At 39.9% G+C, this 26,129-nt stretch overlaps 1 protein-coding gene across 2 annotated transcripts in view; it reads left to right on the top strand.

Moving 5' to 3' along the window:
* SNTG1 (syntrophin gamma 1) overlaps positions 1–26,129 on the top strand; it is a 578,088-nt gene that overhangs the window by 277,760 nt on the left and 274,199 nt on the right. For both annotated transcript variants that reach the window (XM_043507881.1, XM_038390970.2), the window contains exons 2-3: positions 1,502–1,556; positions 17,203–17,337. In XM_043507881.1, coding sequence (XP_043363816.1) covers positions 1,530–1,556; positions 17,203–17,337 — 162 coding nt within the window. In that variant the 5' untranslated portion in view covers positions 1,502–1,529. The remainder of the gene's footprint in view (positions 1–1,501; positions 1,557–17,202; positions 17,338–26,129) is intronic.

Here is a 26,129-nt window from a genome sequence, read left to right as displayed (position 1 = left end):
TCTTAGATTTTACACCATTTGGGGCAGCAACTATATTTTATTATATGTTTAGACTTGGAAGGATTAGAATGTTGTTGGTAAATGTCAGTAAATGATTTCACTGCACAAATCAATGAAACAATATTTCCAACACTAAATATTGAAATTTATAGATAGACAAAGTGAAAAAAAACAAACAAACAAGGTGCTTGAAAACTTATTGGAATTTTATTTAAGGATGTTTACTTTGTATATTTTGACATGTAATATTGACTATTTGTGTTATAATCATTATTATAAAGCTTTAACTTTTTGAACCTCAGAGTCTACTGTCATTAATTATTGTCTGATTCCCACAGTAATTTCCCACAGTTGTGAAAACTTAAATTGATTAAAAAATGAAAAAGCTTAAATGCATAATTTTGCACAACTGAAAATTTAAATAGATACATAAAAAAGCTTAAAAATAAACATTGATAATATCATCAAAACTATAAATATAAATTGAATTTTGTCACGCCTATATATGTTTGACAAAGCCTAGCACAAAGAAGCTGCAGTCTTGGTTGGGGCTTCTAGCACTACTGTAATAAAAATAATAAAAAGAACTTCTTAAATGATTGAATTTCATGAATCAGTCAGAATAATAGTGTTTCTAGACTTGAAAATAAATGTCTGTTTTGCCTAGAAAATAATTTTCTATAAATTCCTCTTTCTTTTGCATCAGTATTTATATTGCAGCAGGACACTATTATCTTCTAATGACAACTTATTCCATAAACATTATCTCATAAGTAAAAATAACTAGATTCATGCCAGGTGTGTATTGGGATGAATGTATTGTGGGTGCAGACCCATCGTACCAATAATTTGAGTATCTGGTGTGCTGTGACATTTTACATATTCCTGATTTCTGTAACATTCAGTCCTTCAGTAGTTAAATCTTTCACTAAATTCAGTGCTCCGATAATTGAAGTTAGCTTTCTTGCAGAGATAATGTTTGGGAATACAATTTTGTGAGTGCAATGGAACAAAAAGTATTCATGCATAAAGCTTTTTAATTAGGAGGGGAAAAATCTACTTTTACAGAAGGGAACCTTATGAAAAGCAAAACTTAATTATTTCTTTCTGAAAGATTTCTTTTCAAGTATTCTTACTTTCAAAAATAAGTGGGGGTGGGGACAACATTTCAAACAAAAGGTCCGTAATACAGAAGAGTACATTTGGATGGCTAGTGTAATGGAGAGGCTAATAGGAACATCAGCTCTCCCTTCATCACACTTAATAAAATCAGTAGGTGGACTTCATAAAATCCAGAAACAATTTCTACCAGCTCCGTATGCATCCTTACCCTCCTGCTGACTTAATCATTCCTGCTTTTAAGCAATGATTATAAACAAAGCTCACACAGAGGAATGCAGTGTCTTCCCACTTAATTTAGATAACTACCTTTTATGTTTTGCAATCTGTTTGTTCTAGTTTGTAGTACTGAGTTCTAATGAAATCTTTCTGTCTATTTTAGACAAATATTACTTGCTGTGCCATAGCACATGGATTTCAGGACCTCCTGTGAAGAGGTAGGATCAGAATGTTTTATTTTCAAAGAAGTGATATGAACATTAATATACTTTTTAGTCTTCTATTCTCAATCTTTTATTTCTGAAGTGCAAGGAATTAGAACATCAGATGTAATTGAATCCGTAAACATGACTAGATAATCCCTATATGCTGGTGGCATGCTTTTCTAGTGGATTATGTGCCTGTTTACTTATCAGTGTTCAAATGAGGTAATTATGAGTATTGAGAAAATAAGACTGAGTTGGAACCTGATAATAGCCTTCAAATGTGTTAAGGGCTATTATAAATAGAATGATATGATCAACTGTTCTCCATGTCTATTGAAAGTAGACCAAGAAGGAATCAGTCTTAAATAAGGAAGATTTAGGTTGGATGTTAGGAAAAACATCTAATTATACTCTAGATTATACTATACTGTATTACACTATTCCAACTATAAGGATAATTAAGCACTGGAATGGGCTTCGAAGGCAGGTTTTGGAGTCCCTGTCACTGGAGGTTTTTAAGACCAGGTTAGATATTATCTGTCAGGGATGTTCTAGTTTTACATGGTCCTGTCTCAACATGGGGGGACCTCTCAAGGTCCCTTCCAGCTCTACAGTTCTATTATTCTATAATTAAAGCCCCTGATCCATCAACGAGTTCTGTGTGGAAACACTCCCGTAGACCTCATTTGGGTTCCACACATATGCAGGGTCTGCCTGCATTGACCTTGTGGCAGGATCAGGTCCTAGATGAGTGTTTATTGCTTGAAGCCTATGAGGATTGGTAGCACTGGAGAAACAGGAATATGCTGGCAACATAACATGCTATCAAAATCAGAGGAGAATCCATGGGAGTTTTGGGAGTGTTTTGGTTTTGGTCAACTAAAAAAAACCGAAAACTTTTTTTCATTTCTTAATTCCCCTCCCCCACACCACCCCATAATAGCAGATATTTTGTGTCAAAAAGAAATGGTAGTTTTGATACAAAATACACACATTTTCAAAATTTCAATGCAAGCCAAAATAATCTCAACCAACCAAGATTTACAATTTTCCAGGGACAAAAAAAAAAACTTTCAATACTTGCCACCATTTTTTTTCTTGCAAAATGGTAGAAGTTCTTCCAGAAATAAATTTGCAAATGCTTGTGCAGATATCCAGTTTCTCCTTTGAATATACATGATGTAAAAAAAAATAGTACATTCTCACAACTGTAGCGATTCATGAGCCTCTGTGTTTCATTATTAGGAGTGGGCCAGTTACATCAACCTGGAATAGCCTCATAAATACATTATTATAGCAAAAATCAGAAGGGGAAACTGCAGTCTACAGACTGAAAAGAACAAATAATAGGTGATAACTGGGAACACTGGTTATGATCACAGTGCATCATAATGTTGAAAACTCCTGCATTGTACACCTGAAAATATGAGGCTCTGATTAGTTTTTGTTTTCAGTATATATTAAATAAAAGGTACACATTTCGGCTCTGTTCATGGGATACATATTTTGTGATTAAAATGATAGGACAGCAGATGTTTCATATGAATTCACTTTATTTCAGTCATGCTTGACAGCAAGTAAAGAGACTCTCATTTGGAAATTAACCTCTATTGTTATCAAAAATAAAATGGATACAATAATTAAGCTAAAATATTGCTAACCTGTCAATCCAAACTAAAATTGTTGGTCACTTTAAATGTTTGTCATTTTTCTCCTTCTCACACACGACAGACAGGAAGGACCAGAAATTTCACTCTTGCAGAACCATACTTGAACTTTTTGTTCCTCTTCCACTAACTGTTGCTAAAGACAGGTTTCAGGGTGGTAGCCGTGCTAGTCTGTATCAGCAAAAACAACAGGAGTACTTGTGGCACCTTCATTACACAAGCTAAAAACTAATGTTCCCATGCTAATTTTCCCCCCTACTGATACTCACACCTTCTTGTCAACTGTTTGAAATGGGCCACCCTTATTACCACTACAAAAGTGATTTTTCCTCCTATTGATAATAGCCCACTTTCATTGAATTGTCTCGTTAGAATTGGTAAGGCACCTCCCATCTTTTCATGGACTATGTATATATATATCTTCCACTCCATGAATCTGATGAAGTGGGTTTTAGCCCATGAAAGCTTATGCTCAAATAAACGTGTTAGTCTCTAAGGTGCCACAAGTACTCCTCATTGTTTTTGTAGCTAAAGAAACACCATATCAACGCTGGGTGAACACTTTTCAGAAAATGATCACTTCATATGTGACCTCTCATTCCTCATCCTCAAAGGAAACTTGTACAATACCTTCAAAAGATAAACCTCAGAGCTTAAATTCGTAATTTTTAGGCACTAAAGACATTGGATTTATGTTTATTACAACAATCTATAAGCCACTAACCCTCCTTTGTCCTACAACTGCAGAAATGTTAACTCCCCACTTCACCTTAAATGGTCTCTTACAACATGTTATTTCTTTAAGCTAAACAACCTGTTTCACATTATGTTCAGCTGTGACATTCTGACAATCTTTCTCAGACCTGAAGAAGAGCTCTATGTAAGCTCAAAAGCTTGTCTCTCTCACCAATAGAAGTTGGTCCAATAAAAGATGTTACATCACCCACCTTGTCTCTCTAATATTCTAGGAACAACGCAGCTACTGCAACACTGCAAACAGTTGTGTATCTAGTTATGAATATGTTTATTTTGTCTCAAAGGTCAATACAAGGCCTTCTGAGATAATTTCACTCTCATAAGGTAGAGGGAAGAGTCAATTGATGATAACATTTCCCTCTTGTGACTGTACTCACTGAGGTTCTTCAGTTTAGATTCTTCCATAGCTCTTAGACTCAAAAATGTATTTTTATGTTAACCTAGTCTTCATTACCAACAGAACTCAATAAATAACTTATTAAGCACTTGAAATAGAAACTGTCAATTAAAACACACATTATCAGAGATCAATCATATTGAGTAATGAATGGTCCTGTCCCTCTGGGAGATGGTTTTTTTCCTGGTGGACAGTCTTATCTTATGGTGTGAGCCAGCTGCTGCTTCTCTGCTTGACCAAGCAGCTGAAGGAGATGGAGCCATCTCTGAGAGCTGCAGACCTGAAGTGCAGGTCTTTTATACTTCCTGGTATGCCTGTTTGGGATGGAGTTCGAGGGTCGAACTGACATCAATTTCTGCTGAATGGTTTTCAGCACAGGTGTCGCAGCATGGAAGGAGTGGAGGAACCAATTGTCTGAGAAACTTGCAGAGTGTGGAAGCTCTTTCCATCTGGGATGTCAAGAAATGAGACTACAAATCAGACCACCTGCTTCACAATGGCAAACTCAGGAGAATTCCCCATTGTTACAACCACAGTAGGAGTGAGTGGGGTCTCCGTTCCTGAAGGATGACTCTTCTGTGATGAAACACATTGAGTAGAGCCACTAGAGGAATTTTTTTCTAGAATGAAAAGGTCACTGTCTGGTGATTGACCTGTGAAGGTGATATGTGGTAGCGGAATCCCATTGATGCAGCATTAGTTAAATTCATGTATAACAAATATACACACAATAAGCTTCAATGATCTCTCATCAGCCAGTTTTAATCTCTTGATTGCCACTGTGATGAAATAATCCAGTTTGAATGTCTTAAACAGACTTCAAAGATCACACTCATCTGAGCTAGATTGCCAAGACGGGAAGAGTTTTTATCTAAGGAAGTGCCTTAGTTCAGTAAGAATCTCCTATGAGTTTCTTATTATTTATTTACTTATTAGTATTAGTAAGAAAATCCTCTACCTTTAATATGAAAAAAATAGTTCCTCAACGTATGTCTCATTTCAATATAGAGTTTATCTGACTGAAATAAATGAGCAAAATGTATACATTGTAAACAGTTCCTGGAGTAAACAAAGGTTCAGAAAATGCCAGAGCTTTTATAAGTCTGAACATTAGGTTACAAGTGGAGAATGAGCAAAGAGGAAGAAGAGTAAGCCAGAAATCTAATGTTTTCCTGAGGTAGTTTTAGGTTGCAGTGTAGAAGAGGTGCATTAGGAAAAAGAATTTTTATCTTTTGTGATTTGAAAATTCCAGTACACACAAGGATGATTAACAGAGCAGACTTTTAGCGGATCTTTTACAAAGTGAACACTGACACACTGAGCACATTCATGAGCCTATGGGCTGAATTCCAAATCTTCCTTGAAACTAAAGTGCTGTCCACTTAGGCAGACTGACAACATCCCAGCAGCATAAATAGCTGGACCATTTGAAAAATATTCTTAACGTGTCATTGACTTCTAGCAATGGCACTGAGCCTGCCTCCTGTACCCCATTCCTACTACCTCCTCATACTTCTGAGTCCATTTTCTATCTCATAATTACACTATACATTGTATAATGGGCACATCTGCAAATGTGCAAAAGTGTAAATATTTGTCAGATGCAAACAATGCAGTTTTTTTGGATTGGTTCCTGAAATCTCTCCATACAGAATTTCCATCCCCTCACTAGTCCCAGTTTTTGACTATTGAAAATTGTATTTCATGTGGGTTACAGAAGCTTATTCTACATGTAAGAGACATTTTGACCCAGACAAAAGCAGAAACATGCCAGTTTCTTTTCTCTTTGGGGGATGGCTGCAGAAATCATTTTGGGGTTGGCTGGCAAGTTCTCTTTCTCTCTTTTTTTTGTTGGTTCTCCTTGTTCACTACTTTATTGAGTTGTCTGTTTTGTGGCTGCTGGAGAGACATCAGAGCACTACTGGTGTGAAATAGGAAGAGGAAAAAAACTATTTTATTCTTTTCAGAGGAAGAAATAGAGAAAATAAGAGAAACTTATATAGACGTCACAGATAAAAACCCATGGCACAGCACACTGAATAAATCTCCCACGGTCAACACGTGTAAAGAATTCAATCACTGTGATTCTTGTTTAACATCGATGACAGGGAAAAATACAAAACAAAAACAAACAAACAAAAAACCCTCTTGCAAAAAGAATGACGTCTTCCTAGCATATACCAAATTAAGGGGGAAAACACTTGAAAGCCTATTCAAAACTAGATTAACCCCAATAATCATGTCTAAATCATCTCTCAAAAACTAAAGAACTTTGCAATTGTTTCATAGCAGACCATGCTTTCAGTGATCACTTGGTCTATTTAGTGTAAATATTTTATTTTAATTGTTGCTTTTTATTTCCTCAGATTATTTCTTAAACACTTTGAAGGCCTAAAATGTTACATCAAAATGTTATCTTTAAGTATTTATAATAAATATTATTTAAAAGATATTAGGGCCAGATCTTTGCATATGGTTAAAATGCACATGTTGGAAATCAGATGTGGTGTGCAAAGATGGTTTAAAACTCTTGTCTTAGTGCTGATAACGCTCTGTGTGTGGCTGTGCCCCCTGTGCCTTTAGAGAGGCTGGAGGGCTTTTCTAACCATGCCAGTCTTTAGTGAGAAACCCAGCACTGTTTGGTGTGGAGAAGTATCCCAGCTTTGCCTCCTCTTTTCCCACTAAACCAACTGAGGGAGGGCGAGTAGTTTACAAGCCCCGCCCCCTATGTAGGCTCTAAGGCACTGCAGCATCAGTATTCCTCCATGGTAAAATTAATGGAATTATAATCAGATTAAGGAGGTGATGGTGTGCAAAGCAAAGGCACTAACTTTATTGCTCAGGGCACAGCTACAGATTTGTTCACCCATGCACCCAACTATTCATTGGCCTACTATACACATGAACCATTCAATACCCCTCCTCTACACAAACCCAGTCAGTCATCACTCACTGTTTTCTCCACATGCATCCAGCCAGTCTATCCAAGGCACTTCACAAATACGTACATCCCGCCACTCACTGTTCCCTCCCCGGGTACATGTGTAACTAGGAATAATGGGAAGTATTAATTTAGGCTGAATATTGGGAAACAGTTTCTGACAATTAAATAGATTAGAATATAGATGTCTAGCAAGGGAAGCAGTGGAACATCTTTTAGTGGTTTTTTTAAATTAAAATTTAAAAATGTCTTGAATATGGATGAAACAATTCTGTACTGGTGGGGAGACAGAGAGCAGTTAGGCCAGGCAGTCCAACTGCTAGGGTTCAACCAGGATCACTGATTTTTTTCCATTCTAATTATACCTTAAATCAAGTATCTGGGTCGTCCTCCATTGGTTCAGAGACTGAATAAAAATGTAAGAGTTCAAATGTTTTTTTCAAATCATATCCAAATTATCTGATCCCCTGCTAAAAATTTCCCAAGTAGTTCTTGTTCTTGTACAGTTTTGCTGCTTCCATTTCTAGAGCCTGCTGGCAGTGTAGGGGTGGACAAAAATGAAAAACAGGGAGGAAAAATTAAATGACATTTTTGTGTTCTCAAGGGCTTGGTTTGAATTTATTTGCTCCATTACTAATTAAATCCTTAGTTGCCTCTCTGAGAATCTGCCATCTTTCAGTGCTCTGGTCTTTCCCTTTTACATATCTATTAACTCTGCTCACAGGTAGGAGAGAAAGGGTGACAGTGTAACAGAGGATTTAATTTGGAGCTGTATTGCAAACCGGCTTTCATGCAGCAAAACAATAGCTACTTGTGCTTCATTACATGTTAGAGTGTTCTGTGTAAATTAGAGCTGTGAGCATGTGTGATCAGTCTTCCAAAGGACCAAAATGTTTTGCTATTCCCACAGTGGGCTTCTTTGTTCAGACTGAATAAACTCTGCCCACATGCATCTAGCTACTGACTTTTATTTTTATTGCAATGCCTAATTGTGTCTGCTACAGTTATGTGCCACTTAATTCACGCAAAGAAGCCCCTCTGTTTTGTGCAGGAATTTTCTCTAGAGATTTTTATAAGGTAATTGACCAAGTCAGAAATGTGCAGTCAAGTAAAGCACAACTTCTAAAAACAATGTATTAGAGGTAGAATTTACCCCATTGCCAGCCATAGATCTCCTACAGGCTGTGGGTGCTTGTCCCGCTGATATGTGCAGGTAATTTAGGGGCTGTGGGTACTTACGACTGGCCTTCCTTGGCCAACAGTAGTTATTCCTAACCTTCTGTGTTGAGCATTCAGAGACATTTCCTGTTGCCATAAGAGATCCCCTAACAGGAAGTAACCCAGGGATCTGCCTCTGACATACACATCAGGAAGTGTTTTCTTCCATCAAGAAAGTAAGTCATAGGGAGAATAATTGAAGAAATTTAATTATCCCTTCAGTATAGACATCATCATATTCTGCAGGAAACAGTTTCTCAGTGGAAGTTGGGGGCACCTAACTGCCTTGTTGTCTTTGAAAAATCTCCCCCTATAAATATATTAGGCCACGTTTAGCCATTCCATTTAATCCATTCTGTGGATCTTCCATTTTTAAAAAAGAGAAATAAATGTTAGCACAACCACATAGTGAATCTGCTCTCTGAAGGGTTCTCGAGTGACGCTCCCATTAAGTTCACTGGGAGTTCTTGATGTTGAGCACTTACAAAATAGTGATCTTTAACATTTCCTCCTGGAACTTTACTCCTGGGGGAATTGTGTGCCACTGTGTGTGCACAGAATTCTTGTCCCCTGCAAATTTCTTTGCTTCCCTGCAGAATAATGACTTTCTAACAGAGAAGCAAAGGGAAGCTGCAAGAGCACATGCACCACTCTCTAGCAGTGCAGGTACATCATTTCAGGTACCCAGAGCAGCTGACAGAGAGGTAAATCACTGCAGGGTTGTGGACACCCCAGCCAGTGGCTCCTACCCTGAGCCAGGATCAGCTGCTAGTCTTGGCTGGGCTGGAGGCAGGAGAGGATGGGACTTCCTCTTCCTCTGCAAGGAATGGCTGAGCCTGTGTCAAACCAACCCCCAGAAACCTCCCCCAGCTTCAGGAATCTCAGCATCCTCCCCTGCTTCCTCCTCCCATTGCTCCTCAGCTGTGGGGGGAGGGGTCACTGTATGGGGAGCTGCTCCCCCATCCACTCAATCCCCTTGCATCCAGACTTCCCACACCCAGACACCCTGCCATGCCTCACCCGGTACCTCCAGAACCCCTCTAGCTCTCCATAACCAAACACCACCCCACTGAACCCCAACCACTGCATCTGGAGCCCCCCCCCCGCCTCTGGCCCTCACCCCTGCACCCAGACCACCTCCCACTGAGCTCAAATCCCCACCTATCTCCTGCACCACTGTGAGTCCCCAAATCCAGACCCCACACCACTGATCCCCAAATAGATGCACTCAGCCCCCCACCCCACCAAGCCCCACTCTCTCACCCTCCACTGAGCCCCGACCACCTTCACCTGGAAGTCCTGAAGTGTCTCGTTGCCCCTGCACCTGGAACCCCCCAATGATTCTCTGTGCATCCAGATCCCCCCACACCTAGACCCACCCACTGAGATGTCTGCACTCAGATTGTCCCACACAGAATCCTCTCATCCCACTCCTGGATCACTCCACACTGAGCCCCTTCAGACTTGGATCCTGCCTGGTTGAGCCTGTCTGCCCCACACCTGGTGTAGAGAGGCAGGGCCCCACGGTGTTTCTGGGGCAGGCCCAGGCTTTGTGCTGTTTCAGGGTTGGGTACAGCCTCACCGCTGAGTCCATGTCCTGGGGGGGAAGGGGGGTGCAGGATGATCTCCCACTTTCATGGAGCCCATGGCCTGTGCTTCCCACTGCCATGCTGGAGCCTCTGCATTTATTTATTGACAAATAAAATGTGCACAATTTTTAATTTGTTGATGAAGAATGCCCTCAGGAGTATCACTTGTACAAAACGAATGATGTTACGAGCTCAAATGATATTATTGTAGATTTGGTGGGGGTTAGAGCTCATTTTAACTTACTTGGTGACCAGATTTGAGTACAGCTGGTCAAAGTTTTTAAGCAGACTTTTTTTCCTAAAAGGCAATTTTTTATGAAATGTTGACATTACAAGTTTTTAATATCTTTTCCAAACCTGTCATGTTTTAATACATAGTTTTATCAAAAGAGATATTGAAAAGATAATTACTTTTTTCATTTAACAAAACAGCTTTCAGTAAACCAAATATGTCTATAGCCTATTCAATAATAATATAGAAAAAATCATGAAAGCCTTTGAAATAACAAAAAGGTGGGTCATTTGGAATGCTTCAAATATGAAAACAATGTATTACCCTCCCCCCCCCCAAAAAATAGAAAACGAAAGAAGAAAATGAAAAGCTTTGCCTTTTTGCCCCATCCTTCAAACATTCAAGGGCTTCCTAGCTGCCATTCTCAAATGATAGCAGCCATCTGTTCCAGGATGCCTTGTCCTCTTGATAAGAGAAGGTGAGGTCAAGCACCAGCATCTCTGTATGTTTGATAATAGGAACTTGGTGTGAACTTATATATTTTGGTCTTCCTCAATATTCTGGAGGAGTTGGCTGGGTTGTGACAAAATCAGATATCTCATGGTCAATTATAGGTGTACTTCTCCTGTTCTGCTTCACCCATCAGTAATTGACATGATGCACTGCACAATAGTTAGGGGCTCCCTTCCACCTGAGCCAGGCTGCTGCTTAGCCTGGTTTTGTCTAATTATGTGCCTTGTTGTGATTGTGCTTGGTGTAGCTCACTGTGGATGTGATACCCCACTTGGGGGTAGGTTTGCCAATTTTGGTTGGACGTACTGTATTCCCGGAAGTTTATCTCATGACATCATCTTTAATTAAAGATTAATCTTTAATTCCTGGAGACTCCAGGACAATCCTGGAGGGTTGGCAACTCTGTGTGGGGGTTGAGGCCACATTTAACTGTTTTCCAGTGTAAGAGGGCAAGTTGTATAGGTTTGATTGCTGGTGTCCACAGGAAATCCATGATTGTGTCCTTTGTGCTGCAGCAGTAACAGAACAGAGTATGTGTCAGTGTGGAGCAGTATAGAGACCACTCTGCATCTCCAGAATACCTTCTGGGCCTTGCAGGGTGTAGAGCAACAAAATTCATTTCTCTTCTCCCTGTCCTCTTCACTAAACTGTATATACACACACACGTACTTTCTGCACATTCTTGAAGTAAGGCTTCATCAATTTATTATTGGGAGCTCCTCCTTAAAACCCATTAGTACTCCTCGTCTGCGAAGGAGCAGCTACAGTTCCCCTCATCGGATTCAACCAGCATCTCAGTTTAGTCTTCTCCTTGGCAGAACATCTCACAGTGAGCTCTAACATTTCCCTGACTTTCACTCCTCCCCAGATTGAGGAAAAGAAACCTTTTTTATATCCAGCAGGTAGAATCCTGCACTTTTTGAAATCATTGGGCATTTTACCATTGATGTTAATTGGGCTAGGATTTCACCTGGCATGTTTTATTAGCAGTATACAATTCTCATGGTTTCTGGACTTTTGGAATTTCCCAGAATGATTCTGATTTTCAGAGCGAACGTGTTGCAGAAGTGAGCTGAACTCTGAACCTTCATAAAGATCCAAGCTCACCTTTTGATGCTATCCTAGGTCATTATAGAGGGAGGGCTCCAGTAGCAAATGAAGAGTTGCTTATTTACACCCTAGAATAAGGACAATTTCATTCTGTAACACTTTCTCTCTCATACACACATGTCCCACCCCTACTGATTGATTTTAAGCATGAACTGACACCTCGGAATGTGGTTACCTGGCTCTTACCAGTTGCTGGGGTTGTGCAAACATATTTGCTAGATGAAAAAAAAAGAGAAAAGTAATAGAAAAAAAAGAATATTTGTTTGCCTCCCAGAGGATTTTTATAAAGGTTTTTTTTTCTTTTAATTTTGTAAAATGATCTTGATAGTGTCCTTTTAATATCAGCTTATGAACAATTTCCTCACACCAAAAAACCCTATGCACACAAAAGTCCTGGGTTCCTGTTATTCTGGCAGTGGGCATTGCATGAAGTCTTGTACAGAGAGATTTTTGCTGTGTGTTTTCAACACAGACTCTGACGTAAAGATTAATAAGTACTGTATGCACACACTCCTTCTGCCGCTTGACTTCCCAGACCTTTCATGTGTAGTCTACAGGTAAAAGTGGTATAAGAGACAAGTCCACAATGACACTGTGCATTAGGTTAAAAGCATGTTGATGGAAGCTGAACGGCCCTAAAGATTTTCTGATTTGTAACACTGTTTTTTAAAACATAAAAAGTAAAAGCCATAGTATGAAGCAGAATACCAGACGAAGCTAGGTTCTATCATCAGTTTTTCCCTGTCTAACTGCAGTCTGCCTTGTTTAAAAAGTATGACAAAAGCACAGGGTGGATTGATTTAAATAATTGATTTTAATCATGATTTATATCAGTAATCAGGAAACTTTGATTTAAATATTTGATTTTAATCTTGTTTTGCATTTGTAGCCCTGAGGTAAGTGGGAAAGCGGGATACCGGGAGGAAGCACAGGCAGGAATGTCTGTGAGGGGAGGGCTCCTGCCTCATACTGGGAATGAGGGGCGATCAACAGGTTATCTCAAGTGCTTATATACAAATGCACAAAGCCTTGGAAACAAGCAGGGAGAACTGGAGGTCCTGGTGATGTCAAGGAATTATGACGTGATTGGAATAACAGAGACTTGGTGGGATAACTCACATGACTGGAGTACAGTCATGGATGGTTATAAACTGTTCAGGAAGGACAGGCAGGGCAGAAAAGGTGGGGGAGTAGCACTATATGTAAGGGAGCAGTATGACTGCTCAGAGCTCCGGTACGAAACTGTGGAAAAACCTGAGTGTCTCTGGATTAAGTTTAGAAGTGTGTGCAACAAGAGTGATGTCATGGTGGGAGTCTGCTATAGACCACCGGACCAGGGGGATGAGGTGGATGAGGCTTTCTTCCGGCAACTCACGGAAGCTACTAGATTGCATGCCCTGATTCTCATGGGTGACTTTAATTTTCCTGATATCTGCTGGGAGAGCAATACAGCGGTGCATAGACAATCCAGGAAGTTTTTGGAAAGCGTAGGGGACAATTTCCTGGTGCAAGTGCTAGGGGAGCCAACTAGGGGGAGCGCTTTTCTTGACCTGCTGCTCACAAACCGGGTAGAATTAGTGGGGGAAGCAAAAGTGGATGGGAATCTGGGAGGCAGTGACCATGAGTTGGTTGAGTTCAGGATCCTGACGCAGGGAAGAAAGGTAAGCAGCAGGATACGGACCCTGGACTTCAGGAAAGCAGACTTTGACTCCCTCAGGGAACAGATGGCCAGGATCCCCTGGGGGACTAACATGAAAGGGAAGGGAGTCCAGGAGAGCTGGCTGTATTTCAAGGAATCCCTGTTGAGGTTACAGGGACAAACCATCCCGATGAGTCGAAAGAATAGTAAATATGGCAGGCGACCAGCTTGGCTTAATGGTGAAATCCTAGCGGATCTTAAACATAAAAAAGAAGCTTACAAGAAGTGGAAGGTTGGACATATGACCAGGGAAGAGTATAAAAATATTGCTCGGGCATGTAGGAAAGATATCAGGAGGGCCAAATCGCACCTGGAGCTGCAGCTAGCAAGAGATGTCAAGAGTAACAAGAAGGGTTTCTTCAGGTATGTTGGCAACAAGAAGAAAGCCAAGGAAAGTGTGGGCCCCTTACTGAATGAGGGAGGCAAGCTAGTGACAGAGGATGTGGAAAAAGCTAATGTACTCAATGCTTTTTTTGCCTCTGTTTTCACTAACAAGGTCAGCTCCCAGACTGCTGTGCTGGGCATCACAAAATGGGGAAGAGATGGCCAGCCCTCTGTAGAGATAGAGGTGGTTAGGGACTATTTAGAAAAGCTGGACGTGCACAAGTCCATGGGGCCTGACGAATTGCATCCGAGAGTGCTGAGGGAATTGGCGGCTGTGATTGCAGAGCCCTTGGCCATTATCTTTGAAAACTCGTGGCGAACGGGGGAAGTCCCGGATGACTGGAAAAAGGCTAATGTAGTGCCCATCTTTAAAAAAGGGAAGAAGGAGGATCCTGGGAACTACAGGCCGGTCAGCCTCACCTCAGTCCCTGGAAAAATCATGGAGCAGGTCCTCAAAGAATCAATCCTGAAGCACTTAGAGGAGAGGAAAGTGATCAGGAACAGTCAGCATGGATTCACCAAGGGAAGGTCATGCCTGACTAATCTAATCGCCTTTTATGATGAGATTACTGGTTCTGTGGATGAAGGGAAAGCAGTGGATGTATTGTTTCTTGACTTTAGCAAAGCTTTTGACACGGTCTCCCACAGCATTCTTGTCAGCAAGTTAAGGAAGTATGGGCTGGATGAATGCACTATAAGGTGGGTAGAAAGCTGGCTAGATTGTCGGGCTCAACGGGTAGTGATCAATGGCTCCATGTCTAGTTGGCAGCCGGTGTCAAGTGGAGTGCCCCAGGGGTCGGTCCTGGGGCCCGTTTTGTTCAACATCTTCATAAATGATCTGGAGGATGGTGTGGATTGCACTCTCAGCAAATTTGCGGATGATACTAAACTGGGAGGAGTGGTAGATACGCTGGAGGGGAGGGATCGGATACAGAAGGACCTAGACAAATTGGAGGATTGGGCCAAAAGAAATCTAATGAGGTTCAATAAGGATAAGTGCAGGGTCCTGCACTTAGGATGGAAGAATCCATGATAAGTGCAGGGTCCTGCACTTAGGATGGAAGAATCCAATGCACCGCTACAGACTAGGGACCGAATGGCTCGGCAGCAGTTCTGCGGAAAAGGACCTAGGGGTGACAGTGGACGAGAAGCTGGATATGAGTCAGCAGTGTGCCCTTGTTGCCAAGAAGGCCAATGGCATTTTGGGATGTATAAGTAGGGGCATAGCGAGCAGATCGAGGGACGTGATAGTTCCCCTCTAATCGACACTGGTGAGGCCTCATCTGGAGTACTGTGTCCAGTTTTGGGCCCCACACTACAAGAAGGATGTGGATAAATTGGAAAGAGTACAGCGAAGGGCAACAAAAATGATTGGGGGTCTAGAGCACATGACTTATGAGGAGAGGCTGAGGGAGCTGGGATTGTTTAGTCTGCAGAAGAGAAGAATGAGGGGGGATTTGATAGCTGCTTTCAACTACCTGAAAGGGGGTTTCAAAGAGGATGGCTCTAGACTGTTCTCAATGGTAGCAGATGACAGAACGAGGAGTAATGGTCTCAAGTTGCAATGGGGGAGGTTTAGATTGGATATTAGGAAAAACTTTTTCACTAAGAGGGTGGTGAAACACTGGAATGCGTTACCTAGGGAGGTGGTAGAATCTCCTTCCTTAGAGGTTTTTAAGGTCAGGCTTGACAAAGCCCTGGCTAGGATGATTTAACTGGGACTTGGTCCTGCTTTGAGCAGGGGGTTGGACTAGATGACCTTCTGGGGTCCCTTCCAACCCTGATATTCTATGATTCTATGATTCTATGTATTTGTTAGTTATTTTGCAAAAGAAAGGTTGATTATTCTAATTGGTTGGTAATCACTGAGATGTGTTGATTTGCCATTTACTATAGCCTTTACACTAAAGTAGTACTTCTTTTTGATAATCCAAGGATACATTATGTCTATACACATTGATTTAAGCAATTATTTAGCTTAACATACATTAATCAGATGTATAATTATTATTTTTTGTTTCAAAATGGTGAGTAATGCATTTATTCTCATGATGATGATGATGAATTTTTTACTTCTGTTTTCTGTCAAGATGCATTTGGATAGAAATTGGAATTCAATTAAAAATGAACAAAGCCGTATTTTAAAATTGTATACATTATATAAACCTACTTTAAATATGTGGATACACAAGGAAAAAAAGGAAGGTTATCAAAATATATTGCATTTCAAACTAATTGATTTATTAAACAAAGTAAGTGTTTATTTGTAGTTGGAGCTGAGCTGATTGTTTCTCCTCACCATGTCCTTCAAGATTTTAGAACTAGTAGAACTCATCATCTTATACTTAATTTGTATTCATAAATTGGAAGAGGAAAATACACTTTTCTGCTTTTTCAATTCCCAATCATTTTCTCAACTTTGAATGAACTAATCATTGAATTGAACTAGTTGAATAAATTGAAATGAACAGAAGAAGATACAACAATATCAAAAACTGGTCTAGCACTTCAAACTCTGGTTCCAGGCACTTAGCCAGTCATTTCCACCGGTTTGGGGGGGGGGAGTAATTTTCTTTCAAACTTCATCAACAAATATGTAGTGCTCAAATATTATTTTTGTTAGTGTAAATGATTTTTATCCACTCTGCAAAAGCATGAGTGAAGTACACTTTGTACAAACTAGATATTGTACATGACAGTAAAATATTGGCTTTTGTGAATTACTCTTTTTATTTATGTACAAATATTTTGGAGATGTTAAACTCAGTTTCCTTCCTTTGGTCGGATATACTAGTGGATGGCTATTCTTATCTCGTGAGCAGATGGATTAGGTATCCAGCAGTTAATTATCTGCCACTAAAGTATATGCTCTCATTGAAGCTAATGGCAAAAGTTTTCTTAACTCATAACTCATGAGCAGGGTCAGGCTCACAGCATTTTAAAAAGTCAACGTTTGCCAACTGTTATAAGTAATTGTGATAAGTGCATATCCTCTTTGTGATAACTGTTGGAAATATTGAGTTAAGTTATGGTGACTCCATTACTAATAACCCATCTAAGAAATATCAATTAATTTGCTTTATAATATGGGTGTTGCTGATAATACAATTTGGAAACTAAGCAAACTTTTCTCTCTGTTCCTTTCTTTGAAGACAAAGACAGGGATTTGTTTGCTGCAGGATGGTAATCAGGAGCCTTTCAAAGTGCGACTGCACTTAGCCAAAGATATTTTGATGATCCAGGAGCAGGATGTGATCTCTGTGTCTGGTGAGCCTTTCTATTCTGATGTAAGTAGTCTTTTATTCCTTCCATTAAGGATTATTTTATAAATGAAATAACAGTGTATATATTTTATGATTCACCCAATTTGGTCTTCCCTTTGATGGAGCTATGTCTAAGTATATGCAAATATACTTGAGTTAATGCTTACCAGTACTGGTCTAGGGAGTAGTGGTAAGGTATGCCCTTCACTACTCAGTCATGGGGTATTGTTTGAATGCTGAGACCGTCGTATTTTGGATAACATATAAATGATATGGCTAATGTTTTTCCATGTGGTACTATATGATCCAGATCCTTGAGAGCAATTGCATATGAGAGTAGCTGCTTTAAATTCAATGGACTAATCACATTCTAAAAGTTATGCATGTTGTTAGGTGCTTTGAGGAATCAGGATCTATGAATGATGCCCTCTGCTGCTATTGGTTCCATAATATATTACCATGACTCTGGACTTTGTTTAGGTTCAGTGTCCATGCAGTGGCTATCACTTTAAGTTCAACTAGAGCAGTGTATTATTTTAGGAGTCATTAACTCCCCTTCAGTACTGTAATCACTGAGTCATCCATGTATGATGTGTAGTTTTAGTTACCACCGTTACCACCGTTTGTTGTTAGGGGATAGAAGTGCCAGAAGAAGTCTCATTTAAAAGTACAGAAGTACTCTCATTTAAATGGCATATTGACTTTAATAGGCATGAAGTAATGTGGTTCTATAGTTTAATGATATGCAATAGAAATTACTTTAGAGACCTATAGAATTTGTTAGTTCAAAAACCTAAAGTAAGGATATTATTCTCTGACAGACTTCTATACCTGGGATATATATAATATATATTATTATTATTATTATATTTTAGAAGATGGTTCCAAAACTCATGAAACCCAGTTACTATTCATTTCTATTGACTTTTCCATACAGACTTTAATTATATTTTAAGAGATTTTTTTAGGTTTACTCCCAACAATTATAAATGTTTTCTTCTCCCATTCTGCAAAGTGAAGCTATCAAAAGGTTTTATGTAACGTCTTGTGAGAGAGAACTACACAGTGTCTGTATCTGTCAATTTTCTAGGACTGCTGTATGTTTTAATTAATAATCAGTGCTGTTGTGCCCCTATATTTTATAGGATCTCTAAATAAAATTGTAATAACTGTCACATTCTGGGGTTCAATCCAGATTAGTAAGGGGTTGTGTCACCACCTGCCCCGTAACCTTGTGTGCCTTACAGTGCTTTGCTGTTGTGACTCCCAACCTGGGCTGCTCCCAACCCACCTACCAGCATGCAGGTCACACCCTGAGTATCTGTGTGCTAGACAGCCCTGGTTTAGCAGTTCTGACTCTAGCAGCCTGTCTACAGTCCATAGTTCCACTCTGATTTCCACTAGCCTTGGTTACTACTTGCAGGGTGACCTCAACACACTTCCACCCCCCAAATTTCCCAAAAATCAGTGTTCTGCAATGAGTAGCCCTCTCCTGGACAGTTCAGATATTAAGGCTCACTTCCCCTTTAAGAAGTAAATATGCAACAGTTTATTACATAAACTGGAGTTACCAAACAGTTCAGTTTAAACACAGCGCTAGATTGACTTAGATTAAAAATAAAACAACTATAAGAGAGAAGTTTAGAATGGTAGCAGCAAATAAAAATTCATTTAACAGTCGAAAACTTTATCTAGCAAGTTTTGGTTTAAGGCTTTGTTCAAGATGGCCTTTCTCCCCACAGCCTTCCAGCAAGATGGTGACTGGATCTCTCCCAAAGGCTCAAAGGTGCAGCTGTCTTTTCCAGCCTTATTCATTTCTCCTCATATGGAAGCTGTTCCATACCCCTAATCTTTTTGTTGTTCTTTCCTGTATCTTTTCCAATACCAATATATCTTTTTTGAGATGTGGCAACCAGATTTGCACACAGTATTCAAGAAGTGGGTGTGCCATCAATGTATATAGAGGCAATAAAATATTTTCTGTCTTGTGTAGGGTGCTTTGAGTCACACCTCCTCCATTACAAAGCTGCAGGAAGGTTAGCCACTGGCTGACCCAGAGAAGTAGGTTGGAGCCCTCTTCCCCAGACAGGGAATTTGCCAACATATTTTATTTTCCCTTTTACATGTACAATTTCTATATCATATTTTTAGAGTATGATCCTCCACCATAGTAGCTTAGAATTGGAGCTTTTAGTTTTGTGTAACCTGACTACTGGAGAATAGTCAGTTAGTACCCTGAATTTTCTGTTAAAAAGATAGGGCTGTAACTGTTTGATTGACCACACAATGACATAACATTCTTTCTCTATGACAGAATAATTCAGCTCAGTGGGTGTCAGTTTCTTCCTTCAGGAAACAATGGGGCATTTCTTCTTGTTCTCCCAGAGTGCATTAGTACCGCCCCTAAACCAGTGTCTGATGCAGCTGTACACAGCGCAAACATTTTGTCAAAGTCAGAACAGGCTTTTCAGACAAGAAGACATTCAAAGTTTGACCTTCATGCTGGTAGGCTGGTTGTGAGTGGCCCATATTCGGAGCTACAACAACCAAACATTGTGAGGCACCTGCAGTTACAGGGCCGGTGGTGACACAATCCCCTAACTGGTTTGGATTGGAGCCCACCTTCCTGAACCGTGACACCTGTGACAATAACAATATAAAGAGCACATACCAAAAATCAGCCAAGAAAATGTCATCAGTACTAAAAGAACTCCTCTGGATCTCTCCACAAAGTAAATTACTCTCATCTCTATACCCACCCTCTGAGAAAAAAAAAACTCTTTGGTTGAACTATTGAGAGGCATATGGGAAACAGATTAATGGGAACAGGGGTGGCTAAATCACCTTCACTTCTTTAAAGATCTCAATATGAGTAAATACATAGGCTTCCCTATATGCACTGAAAGGATATGGACACAATCTCTATAAACAGCTTGGTTAGTTGCATGCGTGGTGTGATTTCAGCTTTTGGCTGTTCAGTCCTGTATGAATGAAGTGTGTACATCACTGTTTGCTGATGTTGGTTTGTGTACTGTATGAGGAGTGTGACTGTCACTTTCGTCTACCATGGAGTGCTGTATAAAATCTGTGGCTTTGCCTTCCATTTCATAGACTACCCTCAGCAGCACATTGAGCCTCTGTGAACCCAGGCAGAAGGGAGTATAAATTCAAACTCAGGCTTTGGTTGTTCCCTTAATAGCACCACACTGTAGCACTGCCACTTCACCAGGACAGTTCTGTGTGTATTTATTAAAAGATTTTATCACTTCCAAAATGACTTTCATTAATATGCACTGACATCTATTACTTATGCTGAACTTTGCATTTTAAATTACTTCATGACATGCATATTTAATATTTTTCATTAAACATGAAGGCTCTCGCTTACAATTGTTGTCTTCTGTCTTTTCAGAAGATTATTATAAAAGTTAGCAAATGATTTGCTTAATTGATTATCCTGACCCAGATTAATTGCATAGTTTATATCAATATGCATGTGTTATATATCAATGTGGTGATGAGGATTTTTTATTCTCTTGGCAGTGCCACTGTGGGGCTAGACACTTTTGAGCCCTTTACCCTGATTTCGTCTGGGATTAAGACAAGGTACTAAATCAACAGGTTCATTCTAACTAAGGATGATGACATTTCACAGATTGTTAACTATCCTTTTGTCATAGGTCATTTAAATCATCTTGAATCACGTGCTCTAGTTGTCTAAGCTGATTAAACTGATCCAATGGGGCTCCTCTTCTTTTACTTGTGAGATTTTGTTTTATTTTGTTTAGTACTTGATGAGTGTTGGGTATTCTTTGCATGTTATTCTAGTTAATATGAATGATCTAAGCCTTTTTAAAAACATGGGTACTATAAATGGATGTGTTCTGGTCTGTTTCCAACACTGAATCATTTATAAAATGTACTATTGTCAAGGTTCCTTACCCACTCTGAACTCTAGGGTACAGATTTGGGGACCTGCATGAAAACCTCCTAAGCTTACTTTTACCAGCTTAGGTTAAAACTTCCCCAAGGTACAAACTATTTTACCCTTTGCCCTTGGACTTCCACTGCCACCACCAAACATCTGGGTTTATTTTTGAGAAAGCGTTGTTTGGAAACATCTTTCCCCCCAGAATCCTCACCAAAACCTTGCACCCCACTGCCTAGGGAAGGCTTGATAAAAATCCTCACCAATTTGTATAGGTGACCTCAGACCCAAAACCTTGGATCTTAAGAACAATGAAAAAAAAATTCAATTTCTTACAGGAAGAATTTTAATATAAGAAAAGGTAAAAAGAATCACCTCTGTAAAATCAGGATGGTAAATACCTTACAGGGTAATCAGATTCCAAACATAGAGAATCCCTCTAGGCAAAACCTTAAGTTACAAGAAAGACACAAAGACAAGAATATTCATTCTATTCAGCACAGTTTAATTTCTCAGCCATTTAAAGAAATCATAATCTAACACATATTAGCTAGATTACTTACTAAATTCTAAGAATCCATTCTGTTCTTTCCCTGGCAAAAGCATCACACAGACAGACAGACCCTTTGTTTCTCCCTCCCTCCAGCTTTGAAAGTATCTTGTCTCCTCATTGGTCATTTTGGTCAGGTGCCAGCGAGGTTATCCTAGCTTCTTAACCCTTTACAGGTGAAAGGATTTTTTCTCTGGCCAGGAGGGATTTTAAAGGTGTTTACCCTTCCCTTTATATTTATGACAACTATAAAGGAAAAACTATTTATTGTATGTGAAGAACAATAATACAATTAAACTTTTCAAACCAGTAGACATAGTAGCAATCACTTGTGATCCTTTATAAGTACATAATTAAAATTAAATTCAAAATGCATGTTAGGATCAGATTATGCTACCCTTACAAATGGAATAATACCTTCCTTTGGTCCCAATTCAGCAACTTTCTTAATTAGGAAGTCAGTGTAAGCATTCTTAACTTTAAAGTGAAGAATATGTTTACATGTCTTCCTGAACAGTGACAAACTTCAGCAGGTGTTTAAGTGATTTCCTGAACTTGGTCCTCCAGGAACAGTACCATAGAAATCAATGGGACTAGCTGTGCATTGAGGTACTACCTCATATGAGTGAGCGGCTATTAGAATGTAGGCCTTAATTAAGTCAGTTTAATGGTTATTGCAGAAGAGGTTTTAATTTCAAAGTGCTAGGGAGATGTGAAGGAACCCTTTTCCTTCTTTTGTTGTAAAAGGTTTTGAGTATGTGGCTAAAACATAAAATTTATTTTTAAAAATCAACTGAATGGGAATAAAGTAGCACTAATATTTCAAGAAAAGTTTTCCCTTTCTACAGCACTCTGTACTAAATGTATTAGAGTTAGGTAAGAAAGTTTTGTGAAACTCAAAGGGCAAAGGGTGGTAGCTTCACTAACCCAACTGACTCTCCTAGCCAATAGTTTTTTCTAGTGGTACTCATGGTTACCTAGGGTGAGAAAAATATAAAACTAAGATTGATGATTATTAGGTAAGCTACATCCAGCAAAAAAAAAATGCTTTTCACAGTACTGGACTATCACAGAATGTCAATTTATGATGTGGAACAGCATTGCAATCTTAAAAATAAGGAGAAGTACTTGCAATTGGTATCAGAGTAGCAGCCGTGTTAGTCTGTATTCGCAAAAAGAAAAGGAGTACTTGTGGCACCTTAGAGACTAACAAATTTATTAGAGCATAAGCTTTCGTGAGCTACAGCTCACTTCATCGGATGCATTGAAGTGAGCTGTAGCTCACGAAAGCTTATGCTCTAATAAATTTGTTAGTCTCTAAGGTGCCACAAGTACTCCTTTTCTTTTTGCAATTGGTAGAAACTTCCAAGACTGCTGAAGACCCTGTCTGAGTAATAATCAGATAATTACTCCTTTTTATTAAAAAACCTAACCAAATCAAAACTAAACAATATAAAACAAACAAACCCTCAGTTGTGTCATACTATTTATATAAGCATAAGAGTCATTCTTTGTTAGCAGATTGCTAAAATGGCAATGAACTTAAACTTGCAAGAGACTGTCTACTTGCCATTCAAAGAAAAAGAAAAGAAAAAAGAAAAGGGAAAATATTGCACAGATAGTACAAGAACCAGGCCTCTTAAGATCAGCTCTTAAGTCCAAATCCAATCTATTCAGGCATGCAGATGGATAACCTGCTCTAAGATAAATTGTGATAAATTGTTCTCCTTAACCACTGAGTATAGGACCAGAAGTAACAGGCTTAAACTGCAACAAAGGAGATTTAGGTTGGACATTAGAAATAACTTCCTAATTGTAACGGTAATTAAGCACTGAAAGAAATTACCTAGGGAAGTTGTGCAATCTCCATCACTGGAGATTTTCAAGAACAGATTACACTAATGCCTCTCAGGAATGGTCTAGATAATACTTCTAATACCCCTCATTGCGGGGGAATGGACTAGATAACTCTAGTGAGGCAGAGTGGTCTCTCTTTGGACATGAGACTGAGGGACCACTACCTCCCCATGGTACATGGAGCCAAACTCACCTCACCTCACCCCCTCGCCGGAAGTACCAAAGTATAGAGGAAGGGCCCTGCAGCTCAGTTGAGGTTGCACAGGGGAGGAGGTGGATGTCTCTTATAGGGAGCCAAGCCTTCTATGGGACTCTGAACCAGCAGCTGAGCAGATAGTGCCCTACTGAGTGAAGAGACAAATGACCCCCAGAAGTGGCAGCCAACCAGCTCAACATGGTGAGACAGAGCCTCAGCTTGACAGAGCAACTCCAACTAAGGAGGGTAGAAAGCAACTTGTGCTGCTGGGAAGCGAGGCAGTGGTGGACCCAGTGGTGGAACCCCCTGCCACTAACAAGATCCTGGGCTGGAGTAGGGTGGGCCCAGGTTCCCCCTACCCCCTTTTCCATTTTCCCACATCTGGAGATAGGCAACACACTCATTCTAGGCCTGAAGACCTTGATTGTTGTTTGCCCCACCCAGGACGCTATGGGCTTTAGGCTGTTGATTGCTGTCTGCCATAGCCAGCAGGCTCTAGGCTAAAGACTGCTTATTGCTCTGCCCTGCCTGGGGGCCAGAACTCCTGACTGTTAAATGTTGTTTGACCCAGCCAGGAGGCTGCAAGCTATAGACTGCCTATTGCTTGGCCCCAGCCAACAGGGCCCGATCCCAACTACTGTTGCTTGATGCAGTGAGATGAAGTGGCTTTCCTCCCAACTTGAGAGTGAGGGACTACTATAGTAACCTATCAAGATCCCTTCCAGTTCTACATTTCTATGATTCTATAAGATGGCTGTACTGAGAGTGGATAAATTGAGGGCCAAGGGGGAAAATAAAAAAAAAATGTAAAACCCCTTGAAACAGTTGGTATTTGTTATAAATCATGGCTGTGCATTAGGCTCATCCATAAAATTATTATTTAGGTTTTATGAATTTTAGAATTCCAAGACCAAAATTGTTAAGTTAAGCAGCTGAAAATTCATAACATCCCAACACTTCAGTAGCACATCTGAAATTACAATAAAAGAGCTATAAAACATAGTTGTAACGAGCGTGGTCTGTTCTCATTAAGGATGGTAGAGCCAAGGGGCTAGCCAACCCTTATTTCATGGCATGGTCCTTTAAAGTTTGGGGAGTTCTGATGTATGCAAAGGCCTAGGAAATGATAGAGGCAGATACTGGTAAAGAGGAAGTAGTCTTGGAAAATATTTAGTGTTTGAGGGAGAAATCCTGTTCCTGTCTCTTTAGGGCCCAGGATTAGCACAGGATGGGGCAAGGCTCCCCTCTCTCCCAGTCAACTGTGACTAGCTCTGAGAAGCAAAATATATGTGGGAAACTGAGCCAGCATGGGGAGAAGCTAGCTGAGATCTGTAGCTGGCCTGAAGTAAAACCCAGCTCCCGGAGAAGGCCTGGAGACTCCTGAAAGTCAGGATGGAATCCTTCCTGAACCCTTATGTACACCCCATAAGGGCTTGGACTTCAACGGCTAAAGAGGGGCTAAAGTTTGTACAAAAGAGTTAACAAATCATATGCCCCATAAAAGGGGTATCTGTTTGAAGTGCTCAGGTCTGAATAAATGATTGAAAGAACCAAGAAGGAGTAGAGGACAACATATTTCCTGGGCCACAAGAAGGTGTGCTTGATGGTGGCATCCTACAACAACAGTACTTTATGAAAAACACTAATTCACTAAGATGAGGAGCCACCAAGTTCTGTAACATAGTTCTTGTTGTTTCTATAATAGATGTTGTTGAGTTACTAATTGTTACCTTGAAGGAGTTTTTTGCTGAAGTGCATCCCCATGCCAGTCCAGAAAATCAACAATATGAAAACCGAGTACTCTAAAACAATGGATGTTTTAAAGCATTTCTTCTTTTTCTGTAAGACTGCTATGAAAATAGTGTGTTCAGGCTGACAAAGTATTGCTATAATTCTGCAACACCAGACATTGATTACTGGTATTCTGTAGTGCTTTTCTGAAGTTCTGGGTTTCACTGAAAAGTCCTAGGGTAGTCTGAAATGGTAGTTCTTGGACTTATCCTAATTGTTAAATTATCACAGTAAGTTTTACTGGTGGCTGTTAGTGATTTTCTTAGATTTAGTGACAGAGTTACTGCTTTAAAATCCAAAGGGCATCTGCTCAAATCCCACCAGAGTTCAAATTCTTTCCACAATGATAAGACACAGGTGACCGATTCAGTCTGACTGGTCTGAGTCTGTGTTGTTGCAGAGTAAGCTATAATTAAATATCTGTAGGTAAATTTTTGCAGCATTCTGTGATTAAGAATCTTTTGACTAGATTCATAGGGACAATGTGGAGTTAG

Source organism: Dermochelys coriacea, chromosome 2, assembly GCF_009764565.3.
Source record: "Dermochelys coriacea isolate rDerCor1 chromosome 2, rDerCor1.pri.v4, whole genome shotgun sequence".
Lineage (NCBI taxonomy): Eukaryota > Metazoa > Chordata > Testudines > Dermochelyidae > Dermochelys > Dermochelys coriacea.
The sequence above is the reverse complement of the archived record's forward strand: the minus strand, read 5'-3'. Positions and strand labels throughout refer to the sequence as shown.